The sequence below is a fragment of the Cervus elaphus genome, chromosome 19 (genome assembly GCF_910594005.1).
Source record: "Cervus elaphus chromosome 19, mCerEla1.1, whole genome shotgun sequence".
In the NCBI taxonomy this organism is placed as follows: Eukaryota; Metazoa; Chordata; class Mammalia; order Artiodactyla; family Cervidae; genus Cervus; species Cervus elaphus.
Window position 1 is genome coordinate 10,879,739 of NC_057833.1, and position 20,009 is coordinate 10,899,747.

Below are 20,009 nucleotides of genomic sequence, written 5' to 3' on the forward strand. Positions count from 1 at the left end.
TGACTGAGCCACTTTCACTTTCTGTACTGGTGAAACTTATCATATTTAGTCAAACAAAGATCTATTGTTTTAATAGACTCTCTGCATATTAAAGAGGCCAGGGGGAAAAGAAGTGAAAAAGACTGAATAAAACTCACATGAGGTTAATTTAGCAAGCAATGTTGATTCAGTACAATGCAAGATACCTTTCTCTCACCATGTTGGGAGAGGGTGGGGAGAGACAGAGACAGAAAGGAAAGAAAAGAGGAGGGAATGAATACGAATGTGTTCTTAGATTTTAGACATTAGACTTTTAATACTAGACTTAATATTAAACTTTTGAGAGCCTTCCCTATTAGCAAAGCTAAATATTCCTAATCCTTAACTCAATAAGGCAAGGACATTTCAGAAGGAGTCAAACTATTAAGGAGTGCATTGTACAGGGTCAACGTGCAACACACTGGTCATAGCAAACACCCTCTTCCAACAACACAAGAGAAGACTCTACACATGGACATCACCAGATGTTCAATACTGAAATTAGATTGATTATATTCTTTGCAGCCAAAGATGGAGAAACTCTATACAGTCAGCAAAAATAAGACCAGGAGCTGACTGTGGCTCAGATCATAAACTTCTTATTGCCAAATTCAGACTTAAATTGAAGAAAGTAGGGAAAACCACTAGAACATTCAGGTATGACCTAAATCAAATCCCTTATGATTATACAGTGGAAGTGAGAAATAGATTCAAGGGATTAGGTCTGAGAGAGAGAGTGCCTGAAGAACTATGGACAGAGGTTTGTGACATTGTGCAGGAGGCAGTGTCAAGACCATCTCCAAGAAAAAGAAATGCAAAAAGGCAAAATGGTTGTCTGATGACACATTACAAATAGCTGATAAAGAAGAGAAGCTAAAGGCAAAGGAGAAAAGGGAAGATATATCCATCTGAATGCAGAGTTCCAAAGAATAGCAAGGAGAGATAAGAAAACCTAGGAAAGACTAGAGATCTATCTCTTCAAGAAAACTAGAGATACCAAGGGAACATTTCATGCAAAGATGAGCACAATAAAGGACAGAAATGGTATGGACCTGACAGAAGCAGAAGATATTAAGAAAGGTGGCAAGAATACATGGAAGAACTGTACAAAAGAGATCTTAACGACCCAGATAACCATGATGGTGTGATCACTCACCTAGAGCCAGACATCCTGGGATGTGAAGTCAAGTGGGCCTTAGAAAGCATCATTACAAGCAAAGCTAGTGGAGGTGATGGAATTCCAATTGAGCTATTTCAAATCCTAAAGATGATGCTGTGAAAGTGGTGCACTCAATACGCCAGCAAATCTGGAAAACTCAGCAGTGGCCACAGGACTGGACAAGGTCAGTTTTCATTCCAATCCCAAAGAAAGGCAATGCTAAAGAATGCTCAAACTACTGCACAATTGCACTCATCTCACACGCTAGCAAAGTAATGCTCAAAATTCTCCAAGCCAGCCTTCAACAGTATGTGAACCAAGAACTTCCAGGTATTCAAGCTGGCTTTAGAAAAGGCAGAGGAACGAGAGATCAAATTGCCAACATGCACTGGATCATCGAAAAAGCAAGAGAGTTCCAAAAAAACATCTACTTTTGCTTTATTGACTATGCCAAAGCCTTTGACTGTATGGATCGCAATAAACTGTGGACAATTCTTAAAGAGATGGGAATACCAGACCACCTGACCTGCCTCCTGAGAAATCTGTATGCAGGTCAAAAAGCAACAATTAGGACTGGACATGGAACAACAGACTGGTTCCAAATCAGGAAAGGAGTACATCAAGGCTGTATATTGTCATCCTGCTTGTTTAACTTATATGCAGAGTACATCATGGGAAATGCTGGGCTGGAGGAAGCACAAGCTGGAATCAAGATTGCTGGGAGAAATATCAACAACCTCAGTTATGCAGATGACACCACCCTTATGGCAGAAAGCGAAGAGGAACTGAAGAGCCTCTTGATCAAAGTGAAAGAAGAGAGTGAAAAAACTGTCTTAAAACTGAACGTTCACAGAACTAAGATCATGGCACTTGGTCCCATCACTTCATGGCAAATAGATGGGGAAACAGTGGAAACAGTGACAGAATTCATTTTCTTGGGCTCCAAAATCACTGCAGATGGTGACTGCAGCCATGTAATTAAAAGACGCTTGCCCCTTGGAAGAAAAGCTGTGACCAACCTAGACAGCATATTAAAAAGCAGAGACGTTACTTTGCTGACAAAGGTCCATCTAGTCAAAGCTCTGGTTTTTCCAGTAGTCATGAATGGATGTGAGACTTGGACTATAAAGAAAGCTGAGTGCCGAAGAATTGTTGCTTTGAACTGTGGTGTTGGAGAAGACTCTTGAGAGTCCCTTGGACTGCAAGGAGATCCAACCAGTCCATCCTAAAGGAAGTCAGTCCTGAATATTCATTGGAAGGACTGATGTTGAAGCTGAAACTCCAATACTTTGGCCACCTGTTGTGAAGAACTGACTCATTGGAAAACTCCTTGATGCTGGAAAAGATTGCAGTGGGAGGAGAAGGGGCTGAAAGAGGATGAGATTGTTGGATGGCATCACCGGCACGATGGACATGAGTTTGAGTAGGCTCCAGGATTTGGTATGGACAGGGAAGCCTGGTGTGCTGCAGTCCATGGGGTCGCAGAGAGTCTTACATGACTGAGCGACTGAATTGAACTGAACCAGGGTAATGACTCTTCAGAATAAAAGTAAAACTACTTTAGTAGAAGATATATTTTGATAACCAAGTTAGAACTTTTGTAGTAAGATATAAATATCACACTACTTTTTTCAAATAAAAACAATAGAATGCCACGCAAGAAGAAATTGTGTTCACAAATAATTTTGTCTTAAATATTGCTACTTTTCTATACAGTAGAACCTATATGTTAGTGACATTTCTGATCTTGTGTAATCTCTTGTTGACATTTTTGAAGTTGCCATAGGTCCTGATAATAGGTAAAGGAGCTTGGGTTCTGCCTCTGGGGTTTTACAGAGTGCTTATGACTTTTCTCTGCAAAATAAGAATTCTTTATAGTTTAATTGAATCCTATGTGATTTACCTACCTACGTACATGGGCTTCCCACTCTCATTGTCTGTTTTCTGGAAAGGTAATGTAATTTTCTGGATGCATTTAGATAGTGATTGATTCCAATAGAGTGGTTACAGCAGCCACTTCTTGGTAGTCATATGTCAATGTCTAAAATCCATTTCCCAAGAACTCTTGAAGTACTATCTTGTTTTGATTGATTTCTCTGTTGCAATTCTAATTTTCCCCTTGATAGTTAAATGCCTTTGCCTGTCAGATCTTGGTAGGACACAATCCTGAAAATCCTCTGCTCTGTTTTTTTCATACCTTGAACTTCCATCTGTCATCTCAGATTGCTGCAAAACCAGTTTGATGGAAAGACTAAAAATAAGTGAATCTTTAGAGCCAGGAGCTTGACAAAAAGGAGTTTAGCTTTCAGGTGGTAAATTATCCGATGATGTGATTGGCTTTCTTGTTGTCTTTTCTAAAGCGTTTGACTACGGCATGGAGGGAAGTTAAAAGGACATTTAAAAGTATTTTCCTTTAGAATATTTTCATTATGAATAATGCTGATAATGATCCAGATGAAAATATGTAAGAAGAGACAATAATACCTTTCCCAAATTTGTTTTACAACTCTGTGATTCTTACCACAATCCATTTTAATCAAGTTGGCTAAGGGAAAAACTGGAAAATAGATAAGGATAATAACTGTGTTGTTCTCATAGTTGCATTGGCAAGAGGGTTATAATACAAGTCATCTAACTCCCAGTACAGGACTCTGTCCACTACAACATGCTGTTAGTCTTACTGTTTTCAGGAACACCCTCTGACTAGACAACAGCATGTCCTCACATCAGTCAACATGGTGTTCAAATTCCATGCAGAATTATGACTCTTAGAGAAAACCATGTGCTTGCATACTACATATTGGATTACAATATTTTATGAATTATTTATTTCATAAACAATATAATATATACAATAAAAGTGAACATTAATACCTTTCATGCATGTCATTTTTAGCCATATCAGTTTGATTGAAAGAAGTAAAGTAGCATTAACAAAGAGAAAACACAGTGAACTAACTTCTTAGGGAGTGTTGTCAGAGGGCTTGAGATGTGATTTACAAGTAATATTCATTTGGGGAATATGACATTATAAAGTTTTAATGTGTATTTTTTTTCCTAATTACAAATAGGAAAATGTTTGTAAAAAATAAAAGTCTTCAAGCTCTTTTTTTAAAAGTATTTATTTATTTATTTTTGGCTGTGCTGGGTGTTTGTCGCTTTCTGTCTGTCTGTCTGTGTACTGGCTTTCTCTGGTTGCAGTGAGTGGGGTGGGGGCTGCTCTTCACCGTGGCGTGCGGGCTTCTCGTGATGGTGGCTTCTCTTGTGGAGCACAGTCTCCAGGCACACAGTCTTCAGTAGTTGCAGCGCACAGGCTCAGTAGTTGTGGCTCGTGGGCTGAGTTGCTCTGCGGCATGTGGACTCTTCCTGGACCAGTGATCAAACCTGTGTCTCCTGCATTGGCAGGGGGCCTCCCATCCCCTGAACCACTAGGGAAGTCCTAGAATTCTTTTCTGGGTAGATCTTAATAGCTGCAATGGGCTTTTTAAAAGAATTTAATTTTTTATACAATTTTAAAGGTTATACTCCATTTACAGTTATTATAAAATATTGGCTATATTCCCCATGTTTTAATTAGGAATGTTTATACAAATTGCATTTAATCCCAAAATATACTAATGAGGTTAAATTTTTTTCAAATATTTCTGGACTTTTTAACCTATTTATCAACCTCAGATAAACACATATAAGGAGATTAGGTGCTTTTTAAATTCTACTTTTATTTTCTTTTTATAAACTTTTATTGAAGCATAGCATATATAAGAGAAAAATACCCAAATAATACAAGTACAGCTAAAGCTAAATTTCACAAAGTGAATTTCTCATGTAATCAGCACCCGGATCATGAAACAACACTGACATCCCCCTAGAAGCCCTCTTGTACTCAGTCACCCACTTAGAGGAAACTAGCCTTGACTTATAACGCCATGGATTAATTTTGCCTGTTTTTGAACTTTATGTAAATGGAATCACGGGGTGTGTATTCTTTTGTCTAATTTTCTTTACTTAGCATTATGTTTGCAAGACGCGTCCCATCTTGTTATGGGTAACTGCTGTTCGTTCATTCTTATTGCTGTTCAGTTTTCCATGGTATAAATATACCATGATGGATTTATCTATTCTGCTGTGAATAAGCATTTGACTATTCACACTTTGGGGCTATTAAAATCAGTGCTGCCATGAACATTTGTATGCATGTCTTTGGTAAACATTTGAGCACATTTTTCTGTTGGATGTGTACCAGGTGTGGAAATTCTGGGTCATGGCATTACGTTTATGGCCAGGCTTCATAGATCCTACTATTTAGTCAAAGTACTTGTGTAATTTACATTCATACAAGGAGTATTTGGAAACTCTTGTTCATCTATACATTACAACTTGCTTTTTGTTTTTTTGTTGTTACGTCTTGGCGTTCTTTCCATGACAGGACATAAAGATCTACTTCATTCTTTTTTTTAAATATAGTATTCCATAGGAACATAGGTTACTTAATGTTTCTCTAGTGCTGACCATGAAGGTGTTTCATTTTTGCTATATAAAAATAGCATAACTTCTAAAATTTAACGTATATCCACCTTTTTACAACATAGTTTGTAACACAGATACATTCACATGTACAAATTATTCTTTAAATATATACACATGATTTTATAACTTTTTATTTTGAAATAATTTTAGACTTATAGAAAGTTGCAAAAATAGTACAGCACTTCTCGTATACCAAGCCCCTCCAATGTTAACACCTTCCATAAATGTGGTACAATTATAAAAACTAAGAAATTAGCATTGGTATAATACTATTAACTAACCTACAGATTTTATTTGATTTTATCAGTTTTTCCACTGACATCTTTTTTCCAGTCCACGATTCAATTTGGGGTCACTGTTTGCATTTCGACCTCATATCTTTTTAATCTTTGATCTGTGACAGTTCCTCAGTCTTTCTTTGTCTTTTGTGACTGGAGGTTTTTGAAGAGAACTGATCAGTTGTTTTGTAGAATCCCCTCAATTTGGGTTTGTCTGATGTTTACCCACAATTTTATAGAGATTATTAATTTTTTAGCAAGAATACTACAGAAATGATGTGCCCTTTCCAGTGTATCAAGTCAAAGTGTATATAACCTCAATATGTTTTTTTACAGATGATGTTAAAACTTGATCACTTGGCTGAGGTGGTGTTTCCAGCTTCCTCCACTGAAAAATTATTTTTCCCTTTATAATTAATAAATATTTGGGGGTAGAAAATTTGAGAATATTCAAATATTCTATTTCTCCTTAAACTTTCACCTACTTTTTACCATAGATTTTGCTTACAACAGCTATTATTGTTCTCTTCTAATGCTTTTTCTTTTTCTCATTCCTTATATATTGTTTAATCAGAGTTTTTCTGTAAGGAACAACTGTTTCTTCTCTCCTATTTAACTATTAAATTATTTGTCAACGTCAGTATGGGTTTATTTACTTTTATTTTGTGGGTTATAATACAATATTACAGTTATATATTTTGTTGCTCAGTCATTCCAGTTCAGTCATTAGGAGCTCTTTCACATGTCACCTGTGTCCTTTCAACATGCCTCTGTCTTCCCTTGAACTCTTCCTTACTTTCTGGCATCATAAAATGTACTAGGCTTATCTTAAATTTTTCCTGCTAGACCCCTGCCATTGCAGGAGATGTAAGGGACATGGGTTATATATAAGCTTGTCCTGTATTTTCCAAGTCTCCTGTAAATATGTTATCATACTTTCATAATTTAAAAAAAGTTTTAAAATACCAGATTATATAAAAATAAACATATGGTAGAGAAAAAAATGTGATCATGGCATAACATGTAGCACACTGGTGAAGAATAATATTAACACTAGATAGAAAGTTTATTTTAACTATATTGGGAGGATGAGGGGAGGAAGGCTCTGTGTGTATGTGGTGTGTGTGTGTATGTATATGTCTCTGTAGGTGTGTAGGTATGTGTAGGAGGATTAATTCTTTTTAGGATTGTGTTAGAGACTGCAAGCTACCCATCCCAACATACATTCTTCCTTCTTCCTTTGTAATAGAACTATGGATATATCTGGGGGTTAATCTTCCCAGTTAAATGATTACGTTTTTCAGATTCACTTTCAGCTAGGTACAGTCAGATATCTAGGTTCAGCAGAAGTATACGGAGGTACTTCCAGGAAATCTCCTTGAAAGGGACAGAGGAGCCTTCTGCTGCTGGTGGTCTGAAATAGGAAAGTAATGGTCAGTGTTTTTGTCATTATCATAGACCATGAGAATAATGAACACACACCAATTTGAGTAGACCAGAGAGTTGAAAGGATCCTGGGGCTGTAATGATACACTCAAGCTATCATATATTAGCATTGGACTGGCTACCAATACATTCATCTTATGTAAGATAATATACTTCTGTATATTTAAGCCATCATATCCAGGTCTCAGTTAAGTAGCAGAACCAGATCTTAACTGATTTGTAATTCACTAGGTAATAGCTAAAATGAAATTTAAGAAATAACAGTGTAAGTTTGTTATTTAATAATGTAGAGGTAAATACAAGAAGAAAAAAGTTGAAAGTAGTTATTTTTGGTAGTAAAAAGTGGGGTAAAAGCAAATGATTAATATTTTTTCTAACTCAGTAATATTTGACACTTAACTTATGTACGTGTATTACTTTGATAAAAGTTAAACTATTTGTTTAGGTACATTTTAATTAGTATTTCAAGTAAAAATATATCTTCATTGCAAAAATTCAAACAATACAAAAGATAGAGTGCAGGTTATGCTTCCCTTCAAGATTTGTTGCATTTCTCCTGCCTGTCAGTTCTACTCTCTCCCCAGGGATAATGGCTATTTAGCATGTTTCTCTCTATACCTTTTCTACACACTCACTTTGCCTATATAAGAGGCATAGTTTTCTCCTTTTATTTATTTTTTTTAAAAGTGGACTTAGGTTTTAAAATTTCTATTGGAGTATAGTTGATTTATGATCTTGTGTTAGTTTCATGTGTACACAAAATGAATCAGTTGTACATATACATATATCCACTCATTTTTATATATTATTTTCCAGTATAACCATTAAAAGTATTGAGTAGAAGTCCTTGTGCTGTACACAGATTCGTATTAGGTTCTTATTAGTTATTTACTGAGATGGCCAAAAATCCATTCAGGTTTTTCCATAAGATGATATGGAAAAACCTAAACGAATGTTTTGGCCAACCCAATATTCTTTATACAGTACTGTGTATATGTCAATCCCAATCTCCCAGTTTATTTCTCCACCTCCTCATTCCCTAGTAACCGTATGTTTGTCTTCTGTGTCTATGACTCTGCTTCTGTTCTGTAACTAAGTTCATTTATACCCTTTTTTTACATTCCACATATAAGTGATAGCATATGATATTTGTCTTTCTGTGTCTGACTTCACTCAGAATGACGGTTTCTAGGTCCATCCATGTTGGTGCAAATGGCATTATTTTGTTCTTTTTTATGGCTGAGTAATATTCCATGTATATATGTACCACATCTTTATCCATTCCTCTGCTGATGGACATTTAGGTTGCTTCCATGTCCTGGCTATTGTAAATAGTGCTGCAATGAAAAAACTGGTTCTAAATTTTTATAAAGTACTGATGAGAAAATATTTAGATTTATAATAGTTGTTATTTATTTATATTTTTAGGATTCAAGATGCAAGCATGAAGTTAAAAAGTTACCAAGATGAATTTCAGAGGGTACAGAAAGAATTGAGTCAGTTGCAAGATGAGTTAAAAATTAAACAAAAACAATCACAAATCTCCAGGTAAGATTATCTTTAAAAAATCGAAAGTTATAGTATTGAAAAGATACACTCATTTAATACTAAGTTTAGAAACATTCAAACACATTTTAATAATATAGTTTCTGTTTTTATATAGCTTAATATTATAGTGTTGTTAAAAAAATGTAAACACTGTTTTTAAGCTGTTATCTCCACTGAATATTTTCACCAGCAACCTTTCTGGGGGCTGAGGGGCGCGTGCTGCGCGCTTGCTGCAGTGTGGGGGCATCTCATTGCAGCGGCTTCTCTCCCTGTGGAGCGAGGGCTCTAGAGCCGTGTGGGCTGCAGTAGCTATGGCTTGTGAGCTCAGTAGTGTGTGGTGCACAGGCTTAGCTGCTCAGAAGAATGTGGGGTCTTCCCAGACCAGAAATTGAAGAACCATGCCCTCTGCGTTGGTAGGTGGATTCTTAACCACTGGACCACCAGGGAAATCCTGCCAATAACTTTTAAATCAGGCAAGCGCCTTGTTCTTATTTTGCAGGGACATTTAGAATGAAAGCACAGTAACAAATTCATTTTCCTCTTGACTAGTATTTCTTGGTGTATGTGATCTCCTGATAGTTCAGTGACACGAGAAGAATAGATTGGAGAAATTTTCTAGCTGGATAGTAATAGACTTCTAAATTTAGAAGTTTCCAACATAAAAAGTGTTAAATCTGTTTTTATATAATCTTTGGAGGGTTTACAATAACTAAAGGTAAAACCCAACATTCTAAAGAAAATAGGAAGTATTTTTAAAAAATAAATATATTGCGAATATAAGAAAGAATGATTAATTTTCAAATTGAGTAGCTTTTAACTCTTAGAAAAGTGGAATAAGTTAAATGAGTATTACAAATAGACACAGGTTCAGGTTGACTAAAATAATATGCCGGGTGAATATTTTTAATGTTCTTATTTTTTCCAAGCTACTAGTTATTATTAAGAATATTGTTCTATTAAAAAAAATGATCTGGCTAATAATTTATATGCAGTGTCTGGTGAAAACCTGTTAACCATCTATGTTTCATTAATATCTTACACAAAACTGATGTTTGAATGAATGAATGAGTCTACTCACAAAACAGATGGCAACTTTTGTCATCAGAAATCTCTTCCTTTTCCTAGAAATCTATATTGAACCAGCAGGATACCACCCAGGTGACCTCAACTCTCCATTTTAGTCAGGACCATCAGTATTCAATCTTGGCTCCAACAATAGCTTTGGCCCAAGTCTGCTAGGGAAACCCATTTTTTTAAATCCACAAATGCCATTATGGATTGCAGGATTGACTACGTTTCAAAGGTTAGACTAGGACTAGATTAGATAATTGATGCTTCTTCAGAATATTATGGACATTATGGACTGATACAGTCAGTCTTTATTATTTATATTTTACATGTAATTTGTAGTATTTTAAATTCTTGAAGAAACTTATACATCTTTAAATGCTATTTTTATTCTGTTCTAATTTTGTCATCATTTTACTGCTTATTTTTTCAAATGTTTTCAAAAGGTCTATGATTTTTATGTGAAAGTGAAAATTAGTCACTTAGTCGTGTATGACTTTTTGTGACCTCATGGACTGTAGCCCACCAGGCTCATCCATGGAATTCTCCAGGCAAGAATACTGGAGTGGGTTGCCATTTCCTTATATTTCTAGCTAAAAGATCACAAACTGGGAATATGGGATCTGATTTATTTTAAAAAGTAGCATACTAAAAATTTTGAAAGTAACCATATAACTAGACACAATGTAAATAAGTTTGTGACTGATGAATAAAGGTAATTACTGGTTTTATTAATGCTCTCAGTAGTAGGTACATTGCATGGGAAAAAGCAGTTAGGTGGAAATAAAATCAAACCCAAAGTTGTAGAGTTCAGTGATTTTCTGCCTTACTAAAGGCTCATTTTAAACTAGTTTACTGATTATTTAAAAAGTATCTACTAGAACATAAAACTTTGAGTTTGCTGTGGATAAAGAAAAGGAGCTTATGAGCTTCTCTCTTAAGGTGGTAAGAAAAAGAAACTTGAGCTTTAGCTACTCAGATGTAATCGTCTTTAGCTGTGGAGCCCAAAAGGAACTTTCAAGAGATTAGTGAACTATGTCTTTGAGTCACTTTGCTCTTTTTAAATTATCCTCTCATTTGTTTAATCGCGATCGGGTTTAATCACCTAGCCTGCAACGAAGTGTTCTTCATGCTTTGTATTTTCCCTGACATCATTTCCAACCTGTCTCTTGCAAAGGGGTGATGAGGAGGAGTAGCTGTGGTTTGCCTCAGTTAGCTCAGCACATCTGCTATTCAGAGGAAAGTGTCTTTTGAGAATTGAAATTAACTTTTGAAAACCTGTAAAATAGATACTAAAAAACAGTGTAAAGAGGGAATTATGTAAAGAGGGAATGGCAGCCCACTTGAGTATTCTTGCTTGGAGGCCCCCATGGAGGAGGAGCCTAGCAGGCTGTGGTCCATGGGGTTGCAGAGAGCTGGACAGGACTGAAGCAACACAGCACGCATGTGTGTAACTCCAGTATTCCAGATCAACCTCTGCTTGAAATATTTCAGACTAATGCTTACTTTTAAAGGATTCTTATTGTGACTCTTCTGTAAGTTGTTAGAAATACACTTATCCTTTAATTTTTCTTATTTGTAAATAAATCCAGAGTCTGTCATTTCTGAAATTTTCAAGCCAACTCCCCAAATCTCTCACTTTCATAACAACTCTTCAGCCACATGAAGACTTCTAGTATTTACTTTTTTTCTGATTCTCCCAACCATTTCTGACTTCTCTTTGCTTTCTACCCTTGATCCTGTAGTTAATAACCTTATATCTTTAAGTAGCTTTTTGAGATATAAATTACATACTACAAAATCCACCACTGTTTAAGTGGATAATGTAATGATTTTTAGTAAACCTACTGAGTTGTGCAACCATTACCACTTCCAATATTAGAATATTTGAGTCATCCTGAGGAGACCCTCATGCCATTTGTGGTCAATCTCTGTGTTTACCACCAATCCTAGGCAATTACTTACCTTCTTCCTGTTTTTATAGATTTGTATTTTTCTGAACAGTTCAGTTACATGGAATCCTACAATATGTGTTCTTTTATATCTTATATCTTTCACTGATATTTTTTATGTTCATCTATGCTGTATTTTTTTCCTTTTCATTGCTAAATGGTATTCCGTTGTATGAATTTGCCACATTTTATTTTTATAAGTTGAGAGACATTTGTTAGCATTTATTAGTTGAGAGACATTTGGATTGTTTCTGATTGTTGGCAGAATACTGCTACTATAAACATTCACATACCTTGTGCAGATGTATGTTTCATTTCTTTTGAGTAAATACCTAAGTTTCAATAATTCAGAATTACTGAGTTGTAGAGAACGCACTGGTCATAGCAAACAGCCTCTTCCAACAACACAAGAGAAGACTCTACACATGGACATCACCAGATGGTCAAGACCGAAATCAGATTGATTATATTCTTTGCAGCCAAACATGTAGAAGCTCTATACAGTCAGCAAAAACAAGACCGGGAGCTGACTGTGGCTCAGATCATGAGCTCCTTATTGCCACATTCAGACTTAAATTGAGTAAAGTAGGGAAAACCACTAGACCATTCAGGTATGACCTAAATCAAATCCCTTATGATTATACAGTGGAAGTGAGAAATAGATTCAAGGGCCTAGATCTGATAGACAGAGTCCCTGATGAACTATGAATGGAGATTCGTGACACTGTAGAGGAGATGGGGATCAAGACCATCCCCAAGAAAAAGAAATGCAAAAAGCAAAATGGCTGTCTGAGGAGGCCTTACAAATAGCTGTGAAAAGAAGAGAAGTGAAAAGCAAAGGAGAAAAGGAAGGATATTCCCATTTGAATGCAGAGTTCCAAAGAATAGCAAGGAGAGATAAGAAAGCCTTCCTCAGCGATCAATGCAAAGAAATAGAGGAAAACAACAGAATGGGAAAGACTAGAGATCTCTTCAAGAAAATTAGAGATACCAAGGGAACATTTCATGCAAAGAGGGCCTCAATAAAGGACAGAAATGGTATGGACCTAACAGAAGCAGAAGATATTAAGAAGAAGTGGCAAGAATACACAGAATAACTATACAAAAAAGATCTTCATGACCCAGATAATCACAATGGTGTGATCACTCACCTAAAGCCAGACGTCCTGGAATGTGAAGTCAAGTGGGACTTAGGAAGTATCACTACGAACAAAGCTAGTGGAGGTGATGGAATTCCAGGTGAGCTATTTCAAATCCTGAAAGATGATGCTGTGAAAGTACTGCACTCAGTATGTCAGCAAATTTGGAAAACTCAGCAGTGGCCACAGGACTGGACAAGGTCAGTTTTCATTCCAATCCCAAAGAAAGGCAGTGCCAAAGAATGCTCAAACTACCGCACAATTGCACTCATCTCACACGCTAGTAAAGTAATGCTCAAAATTCTCCAAGCCAGGCTTCAGCAATATGTGAACTGTGAACTTCCAGGTATTCAAGCTGGTTTTAGAAAAGGCAGAGGAACGAGAGATCAAATTGCCAACATGCACTGGATCATCGAAAAAGCAAGAGAATTCCAGAAAAACATCTATTTCTGCTTTATTGACTACGCCAAAGCCTTCGACTGTATGGATCACAATAAACTGTGGAAAAGTCTGAAAGAAATGGGAATACCAGACCAGCTGATCTGCCTCTTGAGAAACCTGTGTGCAGGTCAGGAAGCAACAGTTAGAACTGGACATGGAACAACAGACTGGTTCCAAATAGGAAAAGGAGTACGTCAAGGCTGTATATTATCACCTTCTTATTTAACTTCTATGCAGAGTACATCATGAGAAACGCTGGGCTGGAAGAAGCACAAGCTGGAATCAAGATTGCCAGGTGAAATATCAATAACCTCAGATATGCAGATGACACTACCCTTATGGCAGAAAGTGAAGAAGAACTGAAGAGCCTCTTGATGAAAGTGAAAGAGGAGAGTGAAAAAGTTGACTTAAAGCTCAAGATTCTTAAAACTAAGATCATGGCATCCGGTCCCATCACTTCATGGCAAATAGATGGGGAAACAGTGGGAACCGTGGGTGACTTTATTTTTCTGGGCTCCTAAATCACTGCAGATGGTGATTGCAGCCATGAAATTAAGAGACGCTTACTCCTTGGAAGGAAAGTTATGACCAACCTAGACAGCATATTAAAAAGCAGAGACATTACTTTGCCAACAAAGGACCATCTAGTCAAGGCTATGGTTTTTCCAGTGTTCATATATGGATGTGAGAGTTGGACTCGAAAGAAAGCTGAGTGCTGAAGAATTGATGCTTTGAACTGTGGTGTTGGAGAAGACTCTTGAGAGTCCCTTGGACTGCAAGGAGATCCAACCAGTCCATCCTAAAGGAGTTCAGTCCTGGGTGTTCATTGGAAGAACTGATGTTGAAGCTGAAACTCCGATACTTTGGCCACCTGATGTGAAGAGTTGACTCAATGGAAAAGACCCTGATGTTGGGAAAGATTGAGGGCAGGAGGAGAAGGGGACAACAGAGGATGAGATGGTTGGATGGCATCACTGACTCAATGGACATGGGTTTGGGTGGACTCTGGGTGTTGGTGATGGACAGGCGGCATACTGTGGTTCACGGGGTCGCAAAGTGTCAGGCACGACTGAGTGACTGAACTTAACTGAACTGATGGTAAATTGATATTTAACTTTTAAGAAACTACCAAAATATTTTGCCTAGTGGCTGTACCTATTTTCCTACCAGGAGTGAAGATTCTACTTTCACTTTGTTCTTGTCAACTTTTCTTATTGTCTTTTTTTTATAATAGCCATTCTGGAAGCTGTGAAATGGTACTTCATTGTGCTTTGATATGTGTTTCCAAATGAGTAATGGTGTTGGACATCTTTTCATGTGTTTATTAACCATTTTTATGGTTATTTGCTGAAATATCTATTAAAATAGTTTGTATTTTTTCATTGGTTTGTTTTCTGTTATCAGATTGTAAGAGTTCTTTGTATGTTCTAGGTACAAGTCTTTTATTTGAAATATGATTTGCAAATATTTTCTCCTAGCCTATGGCATATCTTTTCATTTTCATAATTGTGTCTTTTTGAAGAATGAAAGTTGTTATTTTCAATGGAATACAATGTAATCAATGTTCTCTTTTATGGTTTGTGCTTTTGGTAATGTATCTAAGAACTCTGCTTAACCAAAGTTCACAAAGATTTTTTCCAGTAGTTTGTTCTAAAGGTTTTAGAGTTTTAGCTCTTAAATTTAAGTCAGTGAACCGTTTTAACTTTTGTGAATGATGTAAAGTAAGGATCTAAATTCATCTTGTTTTCATGTTCAACTGTTCTTTATAAAGGACTTTACCAATTCCAGCTACTTTTATCGCTGCTTATTTACCCTTAAAATCCTCATCTTTATACCTACATATAGGTTGTTAAACACCAGGTCCTCAGTTTCCCCAATACTATTCTAAATCCTCAATATTCTGCTTAAAATTCTTTGTGCTACTTGTCTCTCAGCATCTATGTGTCTTGACTTATATATTTCACGAAGAGAATTAAAAGTTATCAATATAGGCATATTTCCTGTGACTCAAATGATACTTCAGTTTCAGAGCCTCCTCTTCCAAGCTTCTGGTAGTGCCCCTGGCAAAAGTAGGATGGTTTTAAATTGTAGGATTAATTTAAATTATAAAAACAATGTCTCTACGTTATGATTTCCCTTATCTTACTTTAGGATAGTCACTGCCATTTGGGGGATCTGAAAGGGAAAGTCAAGTTGGGAATATACATTGTAATTGCCATTTAGAAAAACATTTTAGACTGCTTTAATTACACAAGCAAGACACTGAAGATTAAAAATTAGGGTGTATATGAGTTTTTTTAATTAATTAAATAAAAGCAATGAAGATGAACAATTTAAACAATAGAAATTATTCTGTCATGAAGAAACAATTTTAACTTCTTTTTAGATTACATAGTAAGAGGTGCACTTTCAATGAAATTTCTTGGATTATTTTGTAATCCATTCAATGAAGAGGAGTTCATAATGTGAATACATTGGGGAGAAAGATTTGTTTCTTGCTGATTTGACAAAAGCTGTTAACATTACTGAATATAGCATAGAATCATGGTATACTATTTCAGGACATCTGAGATAAACTGGTTCATGAGTTTCATCATTTAAAGATAATTTAAGATGTCATTTTCTGATAAAACTTGAAATTCCAAAAATTTATCATATATGAAAGATTTTAATAAGGATTTTTCCAAATTTGACAATGCTTAATATTTAAATGATAATACCAATAATGGACTACAAAGCCAAAAGAATCTTTCTAAATTACCACTGATAGTAAAACTAATGGCCATGCTAGATGAAAAGCTGTATAATTTTTATATTCTCCCTGCATAAAGTATTATTATCCAGTAGTTCTCATATGAAAAGGTGCTTGTGAAGCATGTAGCCAAAAATTGTAGGCAAAAAGTATTGTAGAGCTGTTACTTACTTAAAAGTTATATCGTTTTTCAGTATTTTGTGATTTTGATGGGATTTATTAACTTTTACAGTTATTTTTGTAATGATTTTTCTCAACCTACAAATAAATGCACACTTTTAAACCTAATCTTTGTAGTCATCTTTTAGAAGAAAGCCATCCTTCTGTCCACACCAATCATATAAGATCTGGATTCTACAAAATATGATGGAAATGCTCTTATTTAAGAAGCTTGAATTTTCTGTTTAAGAAGCTTGAATTTTCTGTTTCCTGCCTTTTTCCCTGCAGAAGCACATGCATCCATATCCAGTCTTTCTTTTATTAAATATCTCTCTAGGCCTTGACCCCCAGGTATATTGCTTTCTCCCAGCACCTTACATTGGGCCCATTAGTCCCTTAATCTTTACTTAGTTCATAGTTCTTGTCTCTTTTTCTTACCACTTACTGGCTTTGTGTTCAAAACCCCATTCTCACTATTGGGTCCCTTGATTTAGTGATCTATATGGACTCTGTTTGATTTTTTTTTTTAACTGAGGTTTGAGTGATTTACAGTGTTGTGTTAATTCCTGCTATACAGGAAAATGACTCAATTATATATGTATATATACATTCTTTTTTTGTATTCTTGTCCATTGTGGTTTATCTCAGGATATTGAATATAGTTCACTGTGCTATATAGTAGGACCTTATTGTTTATCTATTCTATACGTAACAGCTTGCATCTGCTAATCCAACCTCCCAATCCATCCCTCCCTTACCCCACCCCTTTCTTTGATTTTTTTTTTTTTTGAAATCAACGTCTCTCTTAGCTCCGAGGTCTGCATACTGATTGAGGATCCCCTGTGGCATTTGGTCACTCACATGGACCTTAGTAATTGACCACACAAAATGACACTACCCTTCTTCCTAACAAAGGCTAATCTTTCAGCCTTTGTTTTACATCTGTCCTTTCCATCACTTCATGGCAAATAGATAGGGAAACAGTGGAAACCGTGGCTGACTTTATTTTTCTGGGCTCCGAAATCACTGCATATGGTGATTGCAGCCATGAAATTAAAAGATGCTTACTCCTTGGAAGGAAAGTTACAACCAACCTAGGCAGCATATTGAAAAGTAGAGACATTACTTTGTCAACAAAGGTTCATCTAGTCAAGGCTATGGTTTTTCCAGTGTTCATATATGGATGTGAGAGTTGGACTCGAAAGAAAGCTGAGTGCTGAAGAATTGATGCTTTGAACTGTGGTGTTGGAGAAGACTCTTGAGAGTCCCTTGGACTGCAAGGAGATCCAACCAGTCCATCCTAAAGGATATCAGTCCTGGGTGTTCATTGGAAGGACTGATGTTGAAGCTGAAACTTCAATACTTTGGCCACCTGATGCAAAGGGCTGACTCGTTGGAAAAGACCCTGATGTTGGGAAAGATTGAGGGCAGGAGGAGAAGGGGACAACAGAGGATGAGATGGTTGGATGGCATCACTGACTCAATGGACATGGGTTTGGGTGGACTCTGGGTGTTGGTGATGGACAGGGAGGCCTGGCATGCTGTGGTTCATGGGGTCGTAAAGAGTAGGACACTACTGAGCGACTGAACTGAACTGAATTTCTAGCTCTTTGCAAAAGGAATGATCACATCTCTTGCATGTGTTTTAGTGTCTGTGACTGCACTCTTACTCAGCTATGTACACACTCAGGTGTCTCCCATCCTAACAAACTATTCTACTGTGGATCTTCTTCTTTTTCTCCTTGTCGCTTCAGTCAAGGTTCTTGATTGCTGGTGCCACGTAACTGTTGCCTCATTTCTGCTTTACTGCTCAGTCTTTTCCTACCTGATACCTCTGAAATCACCAAAGGCCTCCTCAATACCAGGCATAATGGACTGTTTAGCCTTTATCTGAGGACTTAAAACACTGACCACTAATCTTTCTTTACCCGTGGCCTTTCAGATGTTATCCTTTTGTTTTGTTTTTTTTTCTGACACATTGATTGCTCCTACCTCGTCTCCTTTGAGAGATAACTTTTCTGTTTTATTCCCATAAATATTGGTGTTGTCCAGTATTTTATCCTCTGTACTTCTTACTTCTTTATCCCTCAACGGAGTGATTTTTTTTTCAATCATTCATTCATTCATCAGTATGTGTTGAGTATATACTATGTGGTAGGTACTGTGCTAAGTGCTAGGGAGACTGTGATGAACGAGATAGACACACTCTCTGCATAATAGGTCTTAGTCTACTTAGGGAAATATTAACAAAATAATTACTTGCCATGGCTTCATTCCTCTTCTTTTTCTGATAACACTCAGATCTGTGTCTGCATTTTGATTTGTTACGTAAATGTTAGCCAGGACATCTGAAGTAATAAAAATCATTGGGATGGCAAAACACATGTGGTTACTTTGAGTTGTGGCATTTGATGAAGCAGAGCACTGGATCAGTCACTTAAAAAATTTCATTTATTATTACCCCATGTTTTATACTGCCTATAGGGCCATAGCACAGGAAGAATGCTGTCTACAAATTTGAGAGTCTCTTTTAGGCTCAGTGGCTAAGTCATTTTTGACTTAATTTTCTTCCAATGTTTGCTGTTAATTTTTAAAGAATATAGGAAAAAATGTATATGGGGATAGTTAGCTATCTTTATTTATAGTTAAAAATAGTAACACAATGGAAATGAATTGGGGTGACCATATTACCTCAGTCTTTCTGGAATATCCCGTTTATATGTTGTCTCGGCATAATATAGATAGCACCTCCTTTCACTTTCAAAATTGTCTCCATTTGAGCGGTAGATTATATGGTTACTATAAAACCATTTTTCAAAGAAAATTTAATATTTGTTATTATGCCTGCTATTTTTTTAAAATCCTAATTTTTCTTTACTACTTTACAGTCAGAGATTGACGGAATACAAATATTTCTGGACTAAGACTCTTTCATTACTTACTTTTACTAAAAGGGAGCTAAACAGTATTAAAAATGAAGTATATGATCATTTTAAAAACTGGACTTCACTGAAGAGAGAAATTTTTCTACAAACTAAATCAATAAGTGAAACAGCCTTGACAGGTTTGTTAAGTATATTTAAAATATAACCATCCTTTTTTGGTAAATTGTACATCTAAGTAATGGAATAATGATATTTCATTTTATGTGATGGGAATTATGATTAATTTTAAACCTATTATTTTTTTTGATGACCATTAAAATCTATTCCAGCCCTGAAATTCAATAATTATAGGCCTGATCTAAGATAAACTCTGATATGTCAGTCTTGAACAGTGGCTGGAAATCTGGTTATTCCTGTTAAATGTACAAATTTGTATTTTAAAATTTTTTCTTCTGTTAATGACTGATCAGATTAGATCAGATTTCCCACAGATAACAATTATAAATTCTGGACAAAATAGCTACTTGAGAACACTGGAGAGTAACCAAGCCTAAACACATGGAGGTCTGCTACTGTTTGAAAAAAGCCAATCTAAAAAGGCCATACACTGGGTGATTCCAACTGTATGACGTTCTGG

The 20,009-nt window shown here is 36.1% G+C and overlaps 1 protein-coding gene across 1 annotated transcript in view; it reads left to right on the top strand.

Annotated features, from left to right (window-relative positions):
* The window catches only part of LEKR1 (leucine, glutamate and lysine rich 1), a 209,108-nt gene that overhangs the window by 61,940 nt on the left and 127,159 nt on the right, over positions 1-20,009 (top strand). Inside the window, exons 4-5 of the mRNA XM_043875221.1 lie at positions 8,857-8,976; positions 19,376-19,551. Of these exons, the coding sequence (XP_043731156.1) occupies positions 8,857-8,976; positions 19,376-19,551 (296 nt within the window). The remainder of the gene's footprint in view (positions 1-8,856; positions 8,977-19,375; positions 19,552-20,009) is intronic.